At 36.1% G+C, this 19844-nt stretch overlaps 1 protein-coding gene across 1 annotated transcript in view; it reads left to right on the forward strand.

The window, feature by feature from the left end:
- Positions 1-19844, forward strand: part of SPAG17 (sperm associated antigen 17) — a 254989-nt gene that overhangs the window by 115861 nt on the left and 119284 nt on the right. Inside the window, exons 16-20 of the mRNA XM_047725498.1 lie at positions 3435-3496; positions 4080-4193; positions 11285-11439; positions 15059-15237; positions 16816-16907. Coding sequence (XP_047581454.1) covers positions 3435-3496; positions 4080-4193; positions 11285-11439; positions 15059-15237; positions 16816-16907 — 602 coding nt within the window. The remainder of the gene's footprint in view (positions 1-3434; positions 3497-4079; positions 4194-11284; positions 11440-15058; positions 15238-16815; positions 16908-19844) is intronic.

The raw sequence follows: 19844 nt of genomic DNA on the forward strand, positions 1-19844 counted from the left end.
ATTGTGTTCAATACTACATTGGAGATGCTAGCCAACTCAGTAAGGCAAGAAAAAGAGAAAAAGTGTAAGTTTTGAAAAGGAAGAAACAAAACTGTTACTATTTGTAAATATCATGTATGTAGAAAAAAACAAAATAATCCACACAAAGATGGATTAATATGATAGTTTAACAAGGAAGTCATGGTTAAGAAAGGACACACATAAGATGTCTGCAGTGCTGGGTCCTTTCTCATATTCCATTATACTAAGCATTTGTAGTCTATGTACTTCTCTGTATATGTTAAAATTTATAATTTTTAAAAGCATTAAATAAGAGTAAGTGGTCTGTGGCACAAGAGAACAGGTATTCAGTCAGTATTGACTGAATGGTCATCTTGCCATTTCATTAGTTTAGATGATGATGAAAGAGAAAGTCATCAATTGAGCAGAATTAGGGAAAATCTGCTTACTTATTAATAGAGCAGATAGGTGCTGAAAAAATAAAAAAATTAAAAAAAAATAGAGCAGATAGGTGAGGGTGAGGGAGTCAGAGGAGAGGAGGAGGAAATATTTATTTAATACTGCCCTGCTATATTCCAAGCACTCTGCTAAGACATTTTACATATATTAACTAGTGTTTAATATAAACCTTAAGTCTGTAAGATGCTATTATCCTAATTCTAAAGATGAAGAGTCAAAGACTCAGAGGGGTTAAGCAATTTGTTCAACTACATAGGAATGGGAAGTCAGGATTCCAACAGAAAGCTAACTCCAAACCAATGCTTCCCCCACTGTGTCTTGTGGCTTCCTCAGTTCCAGAAATTCCTTGTCTAGTGGTTTAGCCACACTCATAGTCTCTTCTTCATACTGATACTTAACCTGATTTTGTTACCAAAAGACTTATTTCTCTAAGTCCCTTATCTATTAGCCAAGCTCACAAAAATAATTAAGCCAAATAAGTCAGCCTGGGATATCATGCCTTTGTACATCCTGTGGAAATGTAAATATATGACAAAGAAATCACCTTGTGTTCATGTGGATCCAGAATAAGCCAGGAGGGAAAGAAGGCCTGTGGTTTTTTTCCCCGTATTTTGTTTTTTCTTTAGAGCAACTGATGTGTAGATTTCCTCAGGCAACTTTTGCCACCTGGTGGTGAAACCACGTAAACTGGCATTCCAGATCCTGGTGGAAAACAGATGATTAGAGCAACTCTGAACTGTCAGGGCTAAAAATGGAGAGTGTATCCTAGAGGCTGAGCAATCCTGAGAGCTGAGCCCCCACGACCTATAAGGGATCCTATATAGTGTATGTTGATCCACATCAAGTAACTCTTGCAGCCGAGGGGAGGGGACAGGAGAGGGTGGCTGAGCTGTTAGGTCTCAGGGAATTTGTTGCTGTTGATCTTGCATTTCCCCCTAACTCTGAGTCATATTTCTAAAACAGCCACTTGAAATCCTTTTAAACAAAGCAGAAATTGTTCATGTATTTCCTGCACAACCATCTTAGCATCAAATACATATAAAAACCTGTTCCTGGATGTGAAGGACTGAATATTTGTGCTTTTCTTAACCAAACACGGGATTTCCATCTGAGACTGTTTTTGAACTTGACAGGGCCTATTGGATATTTATGAAAAACCTGAGAGTTGATAACCGTGAGGCTCAAGGTTTAGATGTGCCCTTTATGCTTGTTGGGTGTTTTTTTAATAAAGTAACTGCTTTGCAGAGGGATCTTGTTATCTCTAAAGTAAAACAGATTAGGAAAGCTGTTTTTCAAAGGGATGAGAAAGCATCCATTTCCAGATGTGTCAAAAACTACTGAATCACACTGTCAAAGGATTATGCGGTTGAAGGTAGAATCAGAAAGAAAGAAAAAATGATTTTTATTCTACTATTAAACTTATTCTACTATTAAAAAATGATTTTATTCTACTATTCTACTACTATTCACATTAGTTTTAGAATGTACTTTCCTACGACAAAATAACCGATGCACAATTTTTAGAACATATTTTCTAAACTGGAGACTTTTCCTGCTGGATCCTTAGATGCTGGAGGGAATATCAAATCTCCTGGAAATCTGGCAGACCACAGAATAGAATAATTTTTATTCCACAGATTTCATATCAGTTGCTTCAAGGACACATGGGACATCATGGTCTATTTAGAGTTATAGTTGGCCTGAGTTTTCTCTTGAGTAGATGTATTTATATAAATACAAAACTGAATTGACTTTATAGTTTTCCTCTAAATCAAAATGGAACATTCATGCCGTCACCTTCACCAGCCCAAGGCAAGATACAACTAGTAGCAAAAATATAAGTAGCTATGCTCCAAAAAGAAAGAAAAACCTTGGCCTATCCTTGGTAGACACAATTAACTTCACCCTCCAGAAGTGCAGATATGGTTCTCTTTGCCACAAAATGAAGTTGAATCTTATGCCTACCCTAAAACAAGCTTTTGTTGTGAGTTTCTTCCACAGTTCTGTGCTCTCTCGCTCTCTCTCTCTCTGGCTTTACATAGATTTCCAGTTTTATTATGTGATGTAGAATTTCCTCATTCAATCAAAACAAAATGTACTGAATCCTTCCCACGTGCTGGGTGCTCAGGGTAGAGTTAGGGAAAGTAAGGTCAAGTTCTTATTCTCCAGGAATTCACGTTGAGATGGAGAGATAGACATAAACAAATAAACATCATAAGACACTAGTAACTGCTATGATCAAAAATAAAACAGGGCAAAAGGCAGAAAGACCCTTAAGGAGGTGACATTTGAGTGATGATATGATGAAGTGTTTGAAGCAGGTGATTATCTAAAAGCAAAGCATGTCAGAAAGAAAGGCAAGTGTAAAAACTTTAAGACACAGCAAGCAAGCTGGTGAGTCTGGAGGGGATGAGCAAAGGAGAGTGGAAGGGATGTCACTGGAGAGTGAAGGTGGAACTGTTTTTTATGTCTGACTCTGTAGGGATCAATTTGCTGTTGTTCTAAGGATGATCAAAGACCAGGTTGGTTTCGTTATTCAGTAGTATCACAAATATGTTGCCACAAGATACATCGCCCATGCCATTTCTTTGGTCAAACTTGGAATATGCTATACAGTGTATCCATTTTTATATGACAGTTTCAGAATCACAAGAGCTATAGCTTAATCAGTGAGTATTTGCAACTCATAAAGGTAAGGGTATATTTTTAGAAGTGAGGGAGATACTCTGATATGATTTGGGAATGCTTCATATAGGAAGCTGGGTTCTTTTCAAAGGGTTTAGTACAACTTTTCTAGGTAGACACTGATTTAGAATTATTAACATAAACACCTTTTGGGAGGCATGAAATATGCCTTTCAGGAATTACCTTTTCAGCCAGAAACATAGATCATAAGGGCAGCAAAAATGCACAGCACTGACAAAGGCAAGAACAAAGCCCAAACACAACTGGATGTTGGTGTCTTTGATTTACAGAACAGACCACGAACAATGAGATCAAAGATGAAGGAGTCACAAAGGCTGAGCTTCTTGAAAAGGTAAGGAATTGTTTTCCTAGAAGTGTAGATACAAGTAAGATGATCTGAAAAAACTGTGACCCAGAGCGAGAGAAACACACACACACACACACACACACACACACACACAGGAGAGGCACAGCAGGGAATGGGGGATTGCTCTGACATCCCCAGACCAGCTCCAACTGGAGATAAAGGAGTTAATTTCACTAGCGGCTTAAGCAAAACTTCCAAGCTCCATGCTCCTCTCTAGACAGTGTGGTTTGGCAACTTCACAAACACCTGCTGACCATACAGCCATGTAGAACTAATGCTGTCTTGAAGTGAGTTCAGAAAACCTGCCTATAATTGCTAACAGGACTCAGAAGAATATAACCTAACAATAAAAATATTTAGATTATGTTGCCCATAAAAAAAAAAAAAAAAAACTCAAAGGCATACTCTTTCTGGCAGCAGTTCTCCTAAAATGTTGCCATATGGATTTATATATATGCAGATTTCCCCAATTAGATGGAGTACATGCTGGTTAGTTGAGGGAGTCCAAGATGGCTTCATTTGGACTTGCACAAATTAAAGCTGAAATTGCACTCCTATGATTTTTTAGAAACCCAAGAAGATGACTGTGGAAGCCGAGTTAGAGGATATAAAGAAAACGCAACAACGCAGTCTAATGGACTGGAGTTTCACTGAACATTTTAAACCAAAAGTTCTGCTTCAGGTATTAATGGACCGTGAGTCTCTAGGAGACACTTGGACAGGTCTGGGGAGTCATGGTATGATTTAGAACAATTCACTTCTAGGTCACTCTCTCAGATCTCCTTCAGATCAATATTCCTATTTACTTCAGCTATAAAAGGAATTTATTCCCAAATTGAGCTATGCATGCTGAGGGAATCTCCAAAATAGTTTAAAATATATTTTCCAAAGGGATGTTTTTATAAACAAAAAAGAAGTGTACGTGACTGCTGCACATATTTTCCAAGAACAAAAGTCAGGTATTATGGGACAGCAACCTTATATTTTTCCTGTATCACCTATCCATTCTATTAAGTTTTCACCACGTTTCAAAGTGTTTTTTTTTTAAGATTTATTTATTCCTTTGAGAGAGAGAGCATGGGGAGGGGTATAAGGAGAGGGAGAAAGAGAATCTCAACCAGACTCCCCTCTGAGTATAGCGTCTGAGGACCCTGAGATCAGGACCTGAGCCAAAACCAAGAGTTGGTTGCCCAACTGACTGAGCCACCCAGGTGCACCTCCAAGTATTGACTTGATACAGTTGACAGGTCAATGAGACCAGCAATAGCTAGCATTTATTGAGCACTTACCATATACTAGCAATGGCTTGTGCATATTTTTTGCTCATTTAATTCTTGCACTAATCCTATAAAATAGAAACTATGTAAATAGTAAGAAATTGAGACAACTTGACCAATAGTAACTTTTGTCCAAGGTCACATGTCTGGTGAGTGAGTGAAGCAGGATATGAACCCAAGAAATCTGGCCCCAGAACTTGTGCTCTTAACCACTCTGCAAAATAACAAGGAATCCTACATTTTCTGTTTACATGTTTCATGCAAAAACCCATACTAATTTTTGTTTCATCTTTTAAATTTTAGTCTTATCAATATCAAAGTTTTATATCCACACATTTTTAAAGCCAGAAAGTTCTATATAGAGTCTTAGGAAAAATAGCAGCTCTCTCCCATCCCTATACCTAAATTGCCAGAGGTAAAAACTTTAAAATATTTATTTACCTATTTCTGGTGTTACTTAACTCAATTATCTCTAAAAACAAGTGTATTTTGTTTAGTTTTTGTTTCCATTGGGCATCATCATCAATTGATTCCCTCCTGAGAAAACAGCTCTGCAAACCATGCAGCATGTGCATGCATACATGCGTGCAAACACACACACACACAAGTACACAATCACTCATACACTCCTACGTGCACACTAACACTTTCTGCCATCTGCTAACATTGTTAACCATATCATTTTTTGTTGTATCAATATTCAGTATTTACTTTATTTCATTTGTATAAATGTTATTTATAGCTGAACTATGTAAATACTCTGATTACATTTCCTTTCTTGATACTTTTTGTTTTCCCTGGAGTTTGTTTTCTAACATTTTCTTCGTTTGTGTGGTTTACTATGCATTTATCATTACTCAAGCTCTCTACCGAAGAGTAAGATCTCCTCTCAATACATTCAAACCTAACATTCTCTCAGTTTTACTCTAAGCCACCTCTCTCCCATATGCTGTGAACTCCTGCTAACCCTCCAGTCCTGCTTTGCAGCTGTGGGGAGCCTCCTTTATTGTCATCCTGGTCCCAGCTTTGGCCACTCTTTCCAGCCAGATACTCCAGTGTCTGAACCCCATGTCATCTTCTTTCTTGGGTTACTCTCTTTTTGTAGGGGACTATCTCTTCTAGCTGCTTCCTGAATTAAAATAGATGGCAGGTAAATTTTGGGAGCATTGGATGTTTGAAAACATCTTAATTCTACCCTTACATCTGAGTGACAGTTTGGCTTTATATAAAATAACTCAATTTAGAAAACATTTTCCCTGAAAATTTTGAAGCCATTCCTCAGTAGTGTTCTATCTTCTTGGATTGTCCTTGAGAAGGAAAAACAAAACAAAACAAAACATGAAATTCTGATTCCTGATCAGTTGTTTGAGTCTGGTTTTTGTTTTTTGAGTTTTTTGTTTGTTTGTTTGTTTGTTTGTTTTCTCTCTCTCTGGAAGATTTTAACATCTCCGTTGTTCCAGTGTTCTTTGTTTCCTGTTTGTGTGCCTTGGTGTGGTTCTATTTCCAAGTATCATTCTGGTAAACCCAGTACAATGCAGAGACTCAAGTCTTTGTATTCAGTAAAATGTTCTATAGTTGCTTCTCTGATAACTGTCTTCTTTCTACTTTTTCTCTTCTTTCTTCCTAGAGCTCCTATTATTCAGCGCTGGACCTCCTGGACTGAACTTCCAGTTTCCTTACCTTTCCTCTCCTAAGTTTCCAATACTTGTCTTCTTGTTCTGGAGATAGACTCTGTTTCACCCAGTTCTTCTACTGAGCCTTCTATTTCTGTTATCATCATGGTTAATTTCCTAAAGTTTTATTTATAATCACAAATCACCTTTTTATAGCATCTTGTTCACATTCTCTGATACCATATCTTCTCTTATCTCTGTGAGGATATTAAGGTCCTTTGAAGTCTCAGTGTTTTCTCCCTGCATTGTCTAGTTTTCCCCAAGTTCTTTTTTTTTTCTCAAAATTTTTTTTGGTTTTGTTTTTGGGTCTCCATTTTTCGTATTAGAGAGAAATATCTAATGACATTTGCCCTTTTGTTCATGTTAATAATGAGACACTAAAGGCATCATAGGAAGTGTTGCATGAGCTCAGGGCAGGGGGTATTTGTCAATAAATGAACTTCATTTTGGGATATTTGGCTGGCTGGTTTCCTTGGGAGACCCAACAGTGTTGGTGTATTAGTCTGTACTCTTAAGCCATTTAGATTCTCCAGGGGAAAAGAAATCCTAATCTGCTAACTGACAGACATAATTTACCTGTCAGGGTTTGGGAGCTGTGTGGGGGAGGGAAGGCATTCAGGTTCCTTGCCATTCAGCCTCATTCAAGGTGGTAACCACAAGTCACAGGAAGCTTCCGAGTACTTGAAATGTAGCTGGTCCAAATTGAGATGTTCTGTTAATTTGCTATACTATATATAGAATATATTACTTATATAATATAGTATATATTACTTATTATTGTATATATTACAACATATATACTATATATTTGTATAAGTATATATTTCAAAGACTTAATATGAAAAAAATGGTATGTCTCATTAACAATTTTTATATTGATTACATGTTGAAATAATATTTTTGACAGATTGAGTTAAATAAAATATACTTTTAAAATTAACTTCACCTGTTTCTTTTTACTTTTCAAGTGTGACTACTATAAAATTTAGAATAACACATGTGGGTCACCTTGTATTTCTTGGACATCAATTTAAACTTTTATGAAATTCCTTCTTTTTTTTTTTTTTCTGTAGTACATCTCTCCCTTGGCAGTGCCTAGGGTCCATTTTCTTAGAATGCACTGCATCATTCTGTAGGTAACAATCTTCCCTTTATCTGCTAAGGGGGAGGAGGGCAACCTCCTCATTGCTCAGAATTCTCAAGGGCTTCTGGGGACCCTAACAGCTTCCTAAAAAGTATTCTAATCTTCCTATTTTCAGTGCCACTTTTACCCCACTCTCAGAGGTACCTAACACTGCCATTTCTTGAGCCTTTCTGCACTTCTGCACACAAGTAAGGTTACTTCTGATCTCTCATAAAATTAATCTTAGAATTTGGTCTTCTATGTCTGCTCTCAGTAATCCCTTATCCTTCTGCTTTCTAGCTTCTAAACTCTTGTTGCCTTTATTTCCTCTCCCGTGACCTTCAATTTCATGGTATTAAAACCCAATAATTTTACTGTTCTTTTAATGAGGTGCCAAGAAGTACATGTGTTTAATCTTTTATCTTTAACTGGACATTCACACAGACTTTTTTTTTCAATTTGGTTCTGTCCTCACCATTCCATGAAGCTGCATGATTGCTGTCCTGCCATATCTATGGATATATATCTTTCTTCATCTTCCTTGACCTTTTAACAGCAACACAGAGCTAACCACTTCACTGTGAAATACTCCTCACTCTCCGTTACCAAGATGTCTTAATATACCTCTCCTCAGTGCTCTGTTTGGAATTTTGTTGACCTAACGTCTAAATATAAAAATGTCTGGAGTCTTAGCCCTGAACCATCTTCTCTCTACTGTAAACATTCTTGTGATGATTCATCTATGTATCTGATCTAATATTAATGACTTCTAAAATTTTACCTTCCAAATGATTTCTCTCTTGATTCCACCCTAGAAGACCTAACTCCAAATTCCAATTGAATTTCTGACAAGCATCTCAGCTTCAGTGTCTCAGATGAAACTAATAATTTTCCCACCTAAGCATGTTCCTCTCCTCATTGATCTCAGAAAATACCACCTTCAAGCCAAATTGGCTAAGAGTCATCCTTTATCTCAGCTTTTCCTGTGTCCTGCCTGTCTGATCCATCATCAAATTTTGATACCATCAAAGCTCCTCACCATCTCCACTGTGGCTACATCAGTCCAGCCACCATCCAGTTGTTCTAGTACAGCATCCCCCTCATCGTCAATCCACTTCTGCTCCTGCCCCATCCATGCTATGTATCAGACTCCATCAATTTCATCTTCTTAGGATATGTCTCTGAATCCAGGATGATCTATAAAAATCTTAATCAGCTCTTAAAGGAAAATCTTACCTTGTTCACTTTTGTTTTCCTAGAACCTACACAGTATCGGGGACATAGGAGGTATTTATTGTTTTAACTGAAGTATAGTTAATATACAGAGTTATATTAGTTTCAGGTATAAAATATAATGATTCAACTCTTCTATACATTTCTCAGTGCTCGTCATGATAAGTGTTCTCCTCATCCCCTTCACCTGTTTCACCTGCCTCTGGGCAACCTGCCTCTGGGCAACCACCAGTTTGTTTTCTGTATTTAAGAATCTGTTTTTTGTTTATCTCTTTTTCCTTTGTTTGTTCATTTGTTTTGCTTCATAACTTCCACATATGAGTGAAATCATGTGGTATTTGTCTTTCTCTGACTGACTTATTTCAATTAGTATTATACCTTCCAGATCCATCCATGTTATTGCAAATGACAAGAGTTCATTCTTTTGCATGTTGGGGTAATTTTTAATTATATATATATATACAATAAATTTATATTGTATATATAGTATACATTATATATTTATATATCTATATATTTAATTGTATATATGTACATATATATTGTACCTATATCTGTATACATATATGTATATATGTAATTGTGTGTATATATGTGTGCGTGTATATATATAAATATATCTCACATCTCCTTTATCCATTCACCTATGGTAGAACATTTGGTTTACTGCCATATCTTTTTTTTTTTTAAGATTTTTATTTATTTATTTTGAGAGACAGAGAGCAAGCATGAGCAGAGGGGAGGGGCAGAGGGAGAGTGAGAAGCAGACTCCCTACTGAGCAGAGAACCCTATGCAGGACTTCATCCCAGGACTCCAGGATCATGACCTGAGCTGAAGGCAGATGCTTAGCCGACTGAGCCACCCAGGTGCACGGTTGCCTCCATATCTTGGCTACTGTGAATAATGCTGCAATAAGTACATGTTTATTTTTAATAATAAATTTATGGCACCAGCAATATTAATATAGACTAATAGGTAAAAGCCAAATAGTAAAAAAAAAGGTGAGGAAAGATATATGAAAACTTGTCAAGCATTGATTGAGAGCAACTATAGCTCTGAGAAACTTAGTGTAAATATGTAAATTCTAGCAGCCAAAGTAAATATGAAAACACATTTTGCAGAGCTCTCTAATGGAAAGAAGGATACATATTCATCAGAAATGAACATACTTGGTTTAGGGATTTAAAGTCTAAAAGGAATTTGCGGGGTGCCTGGGTGGCTCAGTGGGTTAAAGCCTCTGCCTTCGGCTCAGGTCATGATCTCAGGGTCCTGGGATCAAGCCCTGCTTCAGGCTCTCTGCTCAGCAGGGAGCCTGCTTCCTCCTCCCTCTCTCTCTGCCTGCCTCTCTGCCTACTTGTGATCTCTGTCTGTCAAATAAATAAATAAAATCTTTAAAAATAAATAAATAAATAAATAAATAAAAAGAATTTGCTTTTCCAAAAAGTAAAGTAATGGATAGTACCATATGTAACAAAAACAATTAATGCAAAAATATTCACCATATGTGTATTTCTGGTATTACTTCTTAGGGAACAGATGTAATAGCTTAAATGCCACACCATAAAGACTCTCATACAAGGGACTAGATTGGGGAAGTAAATGTATTATTTTGGTAATGCTACCAGTGTAAAATTGAAAGCAAAACTACAACAGTCCTTTCCTAATATAATAAGCAATTCCATGCCTTCAGATCACCCAAACAATAGAAAACTGAAAGTTCCTACACGAGTTTGATGTTGAAAACAACCCACAGCTACCTAATTTATCTTCCCGTGGACATGTTTCCTTATATTGATCAGTAGTGAAATGGAAGCAGGACACAAGTGTGCCTATCCTCTCTGCCCCTCTATTGGTAGCTGCAATTGCAGGGCATGCTGAGGGTGGAATGTTCTGGAAAAGGCCAGGAGTAGAAGTCGTTTGAAAACAGTATGTATGAAAAAGACTACTCACCTCATTTCTCTATACTATAGCCCGGTACACGTGGAGAGCAGTCTTTGGAGTGCAAAAACAGTGACACTTGGACTGGTGTGAGACTTGTCCTGGAAATTACGAACTCTGTGTTGTTGGACGAATCTCTTTTCCTCTCTTAGCCCCAATTTCCACTGAAAAAATGAGGATTTTAGTATTTTTAAATAGGAAAAATAACTGTACCTATTTATCTGGGGTTTTTAATAATGACAAAATGAAAGGATCTGTATGAAGGCATGGGACAAGTTAAATAACTGCTTGACTTAATTATTATCACCCAGCCTTAATAAAAAACACCTGAAACCTGGTATCTGTTTTTCTATAAGAGTTGCTGAATTCAGCTCCAAAAAAAAATCCACTGCTTATGTTCTCACTAACAGTGAGACTAACAGGAAGAGAAGGGAGCTGAGATATGCCCTAGCAAGAAACCCTTCTTCTGGGGGGGAAACACACACACACACACACACACACACAATAATGCAAATATGTTGATTTCAGGTTCTTCAAGAAGCCAACCAGCAATACAGGTGGATTGATTCTTATTACCATACCCAGGACAACTCTCTACTTTTAGTTTTTCATAATCCAATGAATGTACAACGTCTGCATTGTGAACATTGGAATATTGCTCTTCACTCCAATGTTGGATTCAGGTAACCAACTTTGTTTAGTTAATTGCTACTTAGTTTAGTTACCTTGTTAGTTACTTAGTCACCTGGTTAGCTTCTTAGTCTAAGCAAGGTGGCCTAAGTCAAAGAAAATTTCAATTTAGTTCAAGCCAAAGGTCTGAGCTGTACCAGCCACTGTGATAAGCATCAAAGCTATACCACTAAAGAAGACAGATATCATTTCGGGACCAGTTAAGTCTAATGAGGATGCTCTTACCTCACACCTGATTTATTTAGATTCTAATAAAACTGCCTCTGAAAGATTTCAAGTAGAAATTCTGAAACCTGACATTCTGCATGCTGATTCTGGACAACTCCACTTGATCTGGAGAAGACTCAAAGGTAGGCAACTGAGTGACATGTCAACACAGCAGCCAGTTGCTCAGCAAACTGAGATCTCTAGAAATCAGTGATTTTTTTCCAAGCTCCTTGATTATTTCTTCAGGATCTTAAAGCTTTGTTCTCTTCTCAGTAATGATGAGAATATTTTATTTTTTCATTGCTGGTTAATGTATATCCAGTATTTATTATTTGCACAGCATTGTTTTAGCTTAAAAGGATACAGAATGATAGAAAATGGACTTGCAGAATAACTGGGAAAACAGGTTGTGTACTAATCCTTCACTCACATATACAGTTCACATAATATAGTACATTATTTTGGGAAGAATAGGAACACTTCACATGGAAAACTGTTTAGAGATAGTGGCTCTTTGGGGGCTGGATGGCAGGGTCCATTGGGAGAGAGGATAGTGTGAAAGGATTATCTACAACATTTGCAATTCTTCTAAAATTAATCTTCTATTCAGGATTTCTATTCTTTCAATTACTTTTGTAGTTTACATTGCAATTACAATGTAATTTACTGTTCTACAACTTCGTGCATGACATTTGGATTTTGGATGTCTATTACAATAAAATCAAATAGTATTCTCATGATATATGTCCATTCCTGAGTGAGATGTATTAATGTCTGTCTTTTTTATTATAATTTTGTCTGTTTCTCCTGTTAGCTTTCATGTGTATGGTGTGTATGTTTAAATTTATTTTTGAATCTGTATTTTTAAAACCATCCTTCTTAATGCATTTTAACTTTTACCAACATAACATATCCTTCTTGTTCCCTTTAATGTTTTTGACCTTGAATTTCACCACATTTGATATAAGTATCATCGGTCAGTATCTTTTATAAAAAAATTTACTAATATAACTTTCTCAATCATTTTACATGTCAACTAGGAATTGTGTCTCACAATATTAATAGAAAACGGACTACAGTGGTTAAACTAATAAGGGGATTAGTTTTCTTCTGTAGTGAGAAATCTGTAATCGGGCAGTGTCTCAGGGATAGTGCAGCTACTCACCAAAGTTGTCAAGGATCTGGACCTTTTCTGGCTTCCTAAGTAGCCATCTGCCACCCTTTCATTTTCTTGCATCATTTTGATTTATAGCTACATGTCTTTTAAATACCAGCTTGGATTTTTCAGTAAAAAACTTTGTATTTTAAAGAATTTATTTATTTACTTCTATTTTTATCAATAATGTCTTTGGCTTCATTCTTACCATTTAATAAGTATATTTCTACTTAAGGATTAATCCCTTTTCTTCTTTTTATTAGATTGAATTTTTAGTTCATTCTTAATGTGTGATGTTTTTAAAGTTATACATTCAATTTATATCCTTCTAGAGGTATCCTTTTAAATCACATGTTTAAATATTTTGTAACATAACTGGAGTTAATGAGTATTAATATCATTTCACAAAAAATGTTAAAATTTTTTAACATATTTTCACTTACTCCCAACCAATCTCCTACCTCCCATTTTGAAATTTTATTTCCAATTATTAAGTAATATTTTCTAATCACAGACAAGTAACACAAATATTTATTTACATTTAATTACAAATCATACTTTTTTTTTCCTCAACTCTTATTTATATCCCATGTTGTCTCCTTTCTTAGATTTATTTTTTCAATGCAGCTGGAGTACATTTGTGAGCAATTCTTTCGGAAAGTATCTATGGCTGGTGAATTCCTGAATCATTGCATGCTGACATATTCTCTATTTTGTCACCTCATTTGAATACTGATTTGGCTGTGTTCCTTCATCCCAGAAAAATAGCAAGAACTCTAGGTTTTGTTTGAAAGGCAGACTCATTGAAAGGTTCTGAACTGGAGAGAGACATGATCTGACTTAAGAATGAAAAGAATCTCTCTAATGACTCTGTTGAGAGTAGACTACAGAGGATCAAGATTGGGACACAGAGGCAGGCTGGGAGACTACTGCAACCATCCTAGCAAGAGGTGATGGTGGCTTAAACCAGGAAGATAACAATAAAGTTTAAATAAGAAGTGATTAGGTTTTGAATATATTTAAAAAAAAATCATTTGGGTCTCCCAAGAGATTGGAAGGGAGTGTGAGAAAATAAAAGTGGTCCAAGGATGCCTTCAGGGCATTTGGCCTGATCAACTTGAAGTATAGGCTTGCTATCAGTTAAGACGCCAAAAAGGTTTGATGGGGCAGTTTGGAGAGGAAGATCAGTCAATTTAGGAACAGGTTGAGTTTAAGATATCTTTTCCTGGGCGCCTGGGTGGCTCAGTGGGTTGGGCCGCTGCCTTCGGCTCAGGTCATGATCTCAGGGTCCTGGGATCGAGGCCCGCATCGGGCTCTCTGCTCAGCGGGGAGCCTGCTTCCCTCTCTCTCTCTCTCTGCCTGCCTCTCCATCTACTTGTGATCTCTCTCTGTCAAATAAATAAATAAAATCTTAAAAAAAAAAAAAGATATCTTTTCCTTTCGCAATGAAGATGTTGGGTATCCATAACTCATAGTCTATAGTTTTCAGTTAATTTCTTTAAAAGGAATCAAGAATGGAAGAAATTTGTGAAATGACCTGAGTATAAAATCCCTCTAGCTTTATTTTTCAAGCTTTAGAAGCCTCACTTTCACACGATTTGACAATAACTAATCTTGATGGTCAAACCTAAATATTTCAACTTATTTCCTCAGAAGCAACTCTCTCAGGACATTCATATGTTAAAGTATACATAACATTTCATTACAAATAAGTACAGTCATAAGTATAAATAGAATGAATGGGTTTGGAAACAAATATGACCGAATCCTGGTGAGCAACAACTCACTGGTGTGAGCATAAGTGCACAAGCAATGTAGGGCACAGTATTTGGGGTGTGGGTATTTGCAGGCCAGGAAGTTTTACAGCAAGACTTCAGCATTTCAATTCAATCCAGCAAGTCAATCAAAAGAGTTTCTATTATGCTATAAAATTTCCCTAAAAAGAGATTGCACCATATTACTCTCCAGCTAATAGTGCTGGAAGAATCAAACTTTTTAATCCTCTACTGGGATGGAAATGTCTCATTTTTAAATATGTATGTCTTTAATTGTGGATGAAAGTGGCGTTTTTCATATGTTCACTGGATATTTATATGTGACAGTTTTGTACAAATTACACCTAGGATATATCTGAGTCTATTGCATTTGTTATGTGGGCAATTTTCATTTGCACAGTTGATATCTTAAGTATTGGTTGATTATAACTAACAGTAACAATTGTTATTTGCTCTTTTTTGCCTTTTTTTAAGGAATTATTTGGAACTTGTGGCAAAATCCATTCAAGATTGGGTCATAAAAGAAGAAGCCATATATCAAGAATCTAAAATGGCTGAGGAAATCAATAGGATAAAGGCTGAGCTGGAACTGAAATCTGCTGGTGCCAAAATCACTTCTCCTGGCAAAATCAATGCTATTAAAAAATCTAAAAGTAAGTAACTGGTTGAACTTACATGTAAAGTCCAAAGACATTTTCCTATTTGTTAATGTAATCAGGACTGAATACTTAAGTATTAAAGTATAAATTTCTGTGATTCTTTACTTTTTCTAAAAAATCAAATAGTTGCATTCCAAATATGATGAGATCGATGATGGGATAATGGAATATTTGACATTATATTGATGCCGCTTCCTGCCAGACCTGGCAGATTCTATCTGTACAGCAAATTAAATGTGATGTTAAAGAAATGCCAGATGTCTTTATTTTGGCAGGGTTGATAGGTTCATCTATCTAGGATTTATTGACGATATAGGAGACAAATTCAGAGTCAGTATCTCTCCATTAGAATGCTTACAGATTCCAAAAGTAAGATTAAAACAAGACCTTTCTTAGGAGAGTAAGCAGAAGAGTCCCAAGACTAACTGGAGGTAAGAACCTGAAAATAAAGGGAAAATGGTTTCTTGGGGGCTTGTGAGAGGCACTTGACAGGATGTGGAATCAATACATACATTTATTTTTGTTAATTTCCATGGCTTTGTTGAGGTGGGGAAAGGAAAGAGGGTGAAAAAAAAGAGGAAGGATACCTGATAAAGAACTAAAGCAATGAGGTAACTTTTCTGGAAAATAGAGATAGCTCACTAGGTGCATGCATAGGAACTGTTTCCATGTTAATAATATTTATTATTTCTGATAGCAGAAGTTGAGAGAGTGATTTCTTGTAAAGAAGCAAAGCTATATATTTTCCAAAGATTTTGCAACTTCTGTCAGTTACCAAAAGAATTTCTGCTGGCTTGATTTTAAAATAAAAATTAGAAAGCCAAGTTGGTAATGAATCAGTCATCATCCACAAAAATGCTTATATAATCAATCCATCCATCAGCTTGACCTTGCTCCTGATGGGAGCACAGAAGGACAGCATTATGTACCTGGAATGATAGATTGGAACTGTATAAAAAAGAGAGGTAGGATCACTCTCTCACAATAACGTCTAGGGCCACACTTGCCTATGAGCAGGAAAATTTGTGGGTTTACTGCTTTTTCTTTATTCTCTTCTGAACAGAATCCAAAGCTTAATTATCATCTAGATGCCTGGGGGAAAACCAGAAAATGGTCAGTTTGGGATGGGAATACACTTGGTAGGTATTGCATTCAGTTTGAGACCTATTAAGTCAGGAAAGTTGTAAATCTTCAAAACAGAATGACTATAATGGCAAGAGGAGGGCTTCATTGTAAATTAGATTTGTTCTGTGTGGTCTTTTAAGGGTTAATCTAGGAATTTTAGGTTACAGCTGTAGGAAGAGAGAGTCTACTTCAATAAAAGCTTCAGGGTCACAACACAGTGAGAATGGAAGTACATGCTTCCACCAAGGACAATGACTTCCTCATCTCTAGAGGAGCTCAGTTCCACTTCAGACATCCGCTCTGGAGGCAGCGAGAAAAAGTGAGGGATGAATGAATGGAGAGTTGGACTTGATTGCCTGTAAAATCCCGTACAATCCAGACATTTGGCCCTTCTATGAAACTTTGTTATTGAGAGTTACTAAGAAATTTAATTTTCTCTGGTTATAGGTAGCAAAGGAATGAGCAAAACAGAGATAGCAGATCAAGAAAAAGAAAAAGAGAAGGAAAAGATTCCTTTCATTTTAGAAGGCTCTCTCAAGGTAATTCAAGGAAAGACAAATGATACTGAATCATTACAAATTCAAATTTACTGTGTGATAGAAAGTTTGTGTGGTGAAATAGAAGTGATTTTTTTTACTAAACTCTCAGAAATAATTGAATCTGCAATGAAAAAGCAGTCTCTCCGCTGAGCTGTCTTCTTCTCCAGGTGATAAACCTTTAAAGGACTCTGTGTCATTCACATTTATATAACCAAAATCCAGGGCAGTGTCTTGTTCATACTTAGTATACTCTCTGTTTCTGCTGCAGGTGTTTGTTTTTTGTTTCCAATTTTTAATTGGAATTTTAATTACAAAATTGATATATGTTTTATAATAAGTCAAAATTACTTTGGCTCTCCTAAGCCCCTGAAAATAAAAAATAGTAACGATTTGGTATGCTCTATACTCATACCTGCACACATGCACAAATAAGGAATAAGGCCTGCATTTGTTTGGTTTTGATTTAGATTTATATATATATATATATATATATATATATATATATATATATATATTTTACTCTGCTACATAACACATGCACAAATAAAGAAGAGGGTCTGCATTTGTTTGGTTTGATTTAGATTGATATATTTTTTTTTTTACTCTGCCACATAACTTTTTTTCATAGCAACATATCATGACTGTCACTTCCAAGTAATATCTATAGATTTAACTTATTTACAGAGCAGTATTGTTAGTCTATAATTTGGATATTTATAAAGTATAAAACAATTTCCTTATTAATAAGTATCATTTATGTTTTTATTTATACAGAAATATTTTACTTTTATGTAATCAAATCCATCATTTTTGGCCAAAATTTAAAAGACAAAAAGCACATTTTGTCAAGGATGTGAAGCAAAGTGAATTCTCATATACTGCTGGTTGAAATATAAGTGGGCACTTCTACTTTGGAAAGCTGGACATACCTATTAAAATCAAGCATACTCTCTCTCTCTCTCTCTCTTGCTCTGTCTCCTTTCAAATAAAAAAAATAAAATCTTTAAAAAAAAAAGAATTATTAAAGGGGATCCTGTAAGTGGAGAGAGCACCCAAAAATAACAGAGGCCAGAAAGGAACAGAAGTAATATACAGAAAGAATGACTTTATAGGTAATACAATGGCACTAAATTCATTTCTTCCAATAGTTGCTCTGAATGTAAATGGGATAAATGCTCCAATCAGAAGACACAGAGTATCAGATTAGATAAAAAAGGAAGACCTATCTGGTGTCTGTAAGAAATTCATTTTAGAACTAAAGGACACCTCCAGATTGAAAGTGAGGAAATGGAGAACCACTTATCATGCTATGGGACATCAAAAGACAGCTGGGGTAGCAATCCTTATACCAGACAAATTAGATTTTAAACCAAAGACTGTAGTAAGGGATGAAGAGGGACACTATATCATAGTTAAAAGGGCCTATTCAACAAGAAGATCTAAAAATTATAAATATTTATGCTCCTAACGGGAGAATCCAGTTACATAAGCCAGTTAATAACAAAGTTAAAGAAACACATTGATAATAATACAATAATAGTAGGAGACTTTAACACCCCACTCACAGCAATGGACAGATCATCTAAGCAGAAGATCAAAGAAGAAACAAGGGCTTTGAATAACACACTGGACCAGATGGACTTCGCAGATACATTCAGAACATTCCATCCTAAAACAACAGAATACACATTGTTATGGAGTGTCCATGGAATATTCTCTGGAATAGATCACATACTATGAAATCATATGATATTTGTCTTTCTCTGACTGACTTATTTTTGAAGTCCACACACCTCTGTTACTTCCTGCTTTTAACTCATTGGCCTTCCTGAATGTTAGGGTCCATGTCTTTCATCAACTCTGGAAATGGCTCAGCCATAATCTATTCAAATGCTACCTTTTCTAAAGTTCTATTTCATTTCTAACAGAGATTTCAAACTCACCTTCTTATTTTTAATACTTTTTTTGTTTCCTATTTAACTTTGAACACTTCTTTCTCTTTAAACAAATTAAAGATTAAGCAGATTAAAATACTTATGTTATATCCTCTATTTGATAATTCCAATATCATCTTCGACTTCACAGATATGTCTTCACAGTATGCTTCTCCTTCAGATTCTTGTTTCTGGCTTACTTCCTCATTCTCATTTGTGAGCGCATTTCCACCCACAACCTTTTTAGAATACATTTTTAAGGTAATATATTTTGGCCTCAAATCTGTGTGAGGACAATTTGTCATTAGTTCTCAGGGGAGATTCCCCCCACCTCTTCTCAACCTTTAACTCAGGGACAAAGAAGCAAGCTAGAATTCATGCTCTTCCTCTATAGGGAAAGTTTGTGTTTTTTTAGTTCATCCAACGAAGGTGTCATTTTTTAAAAATATCTGCTCTATTCAGAGGTCTCTGATTTGCTCTCCCAAGTTAATGCTCTAGTCCCTGTAACTCATTGAAACTCCTGTTCTAAGCTGCCAGGGATGGACATAAAGCCCTCAGAAACTTCTGTCCTGAATACTCCTGTTCCTCACTAGACTAGTGCTTTTTCATACCTTTTATTTTGTTGCCAGCCCTGCTATGCATTGCAATGACAATTTACATTTTATCTATCATTTTTGAAATGTTTTATGCCAGGAGTGTTTCTTTGCACATCTGGTCCACCATATTGCTGGATTAACCAGGACTTAAACTAGGGACTGGATTCATGTGGAAAAATATAGACGGCAGGGAGACCAGCTAAGAGGCTGATGTCATAGTTCAGGATAAAATGAGAAGACCTGAATTAAAGGAAAATTCAAAGAAGATGAGAGAGGAAGCTCAGTAAGGAGAATTCTCTAAAGAGCTTGGCAGGGCGTGGTACACGGAAGTTGAGTGAAAGAAGAGAGTCAAGGGTAACTCCAAGGTTTCTAGCTCAGTATCTTAATTTATCAGAGATGCCTTACAA

The sequence above is a fragment of the Lutra lutra genome, chromosome 4 (assembly GCF_902655055.1).
Source record: "Lutra lutra chromosome 4, mLutLut1.2, whole genome shotgun sequence".
Classification (NCBI taxonomy): Eukaryota; Metazoa; Chordata; class Mammalia; order Carnivora; family Mustelidae; genus Lutra; species Lutra lutra.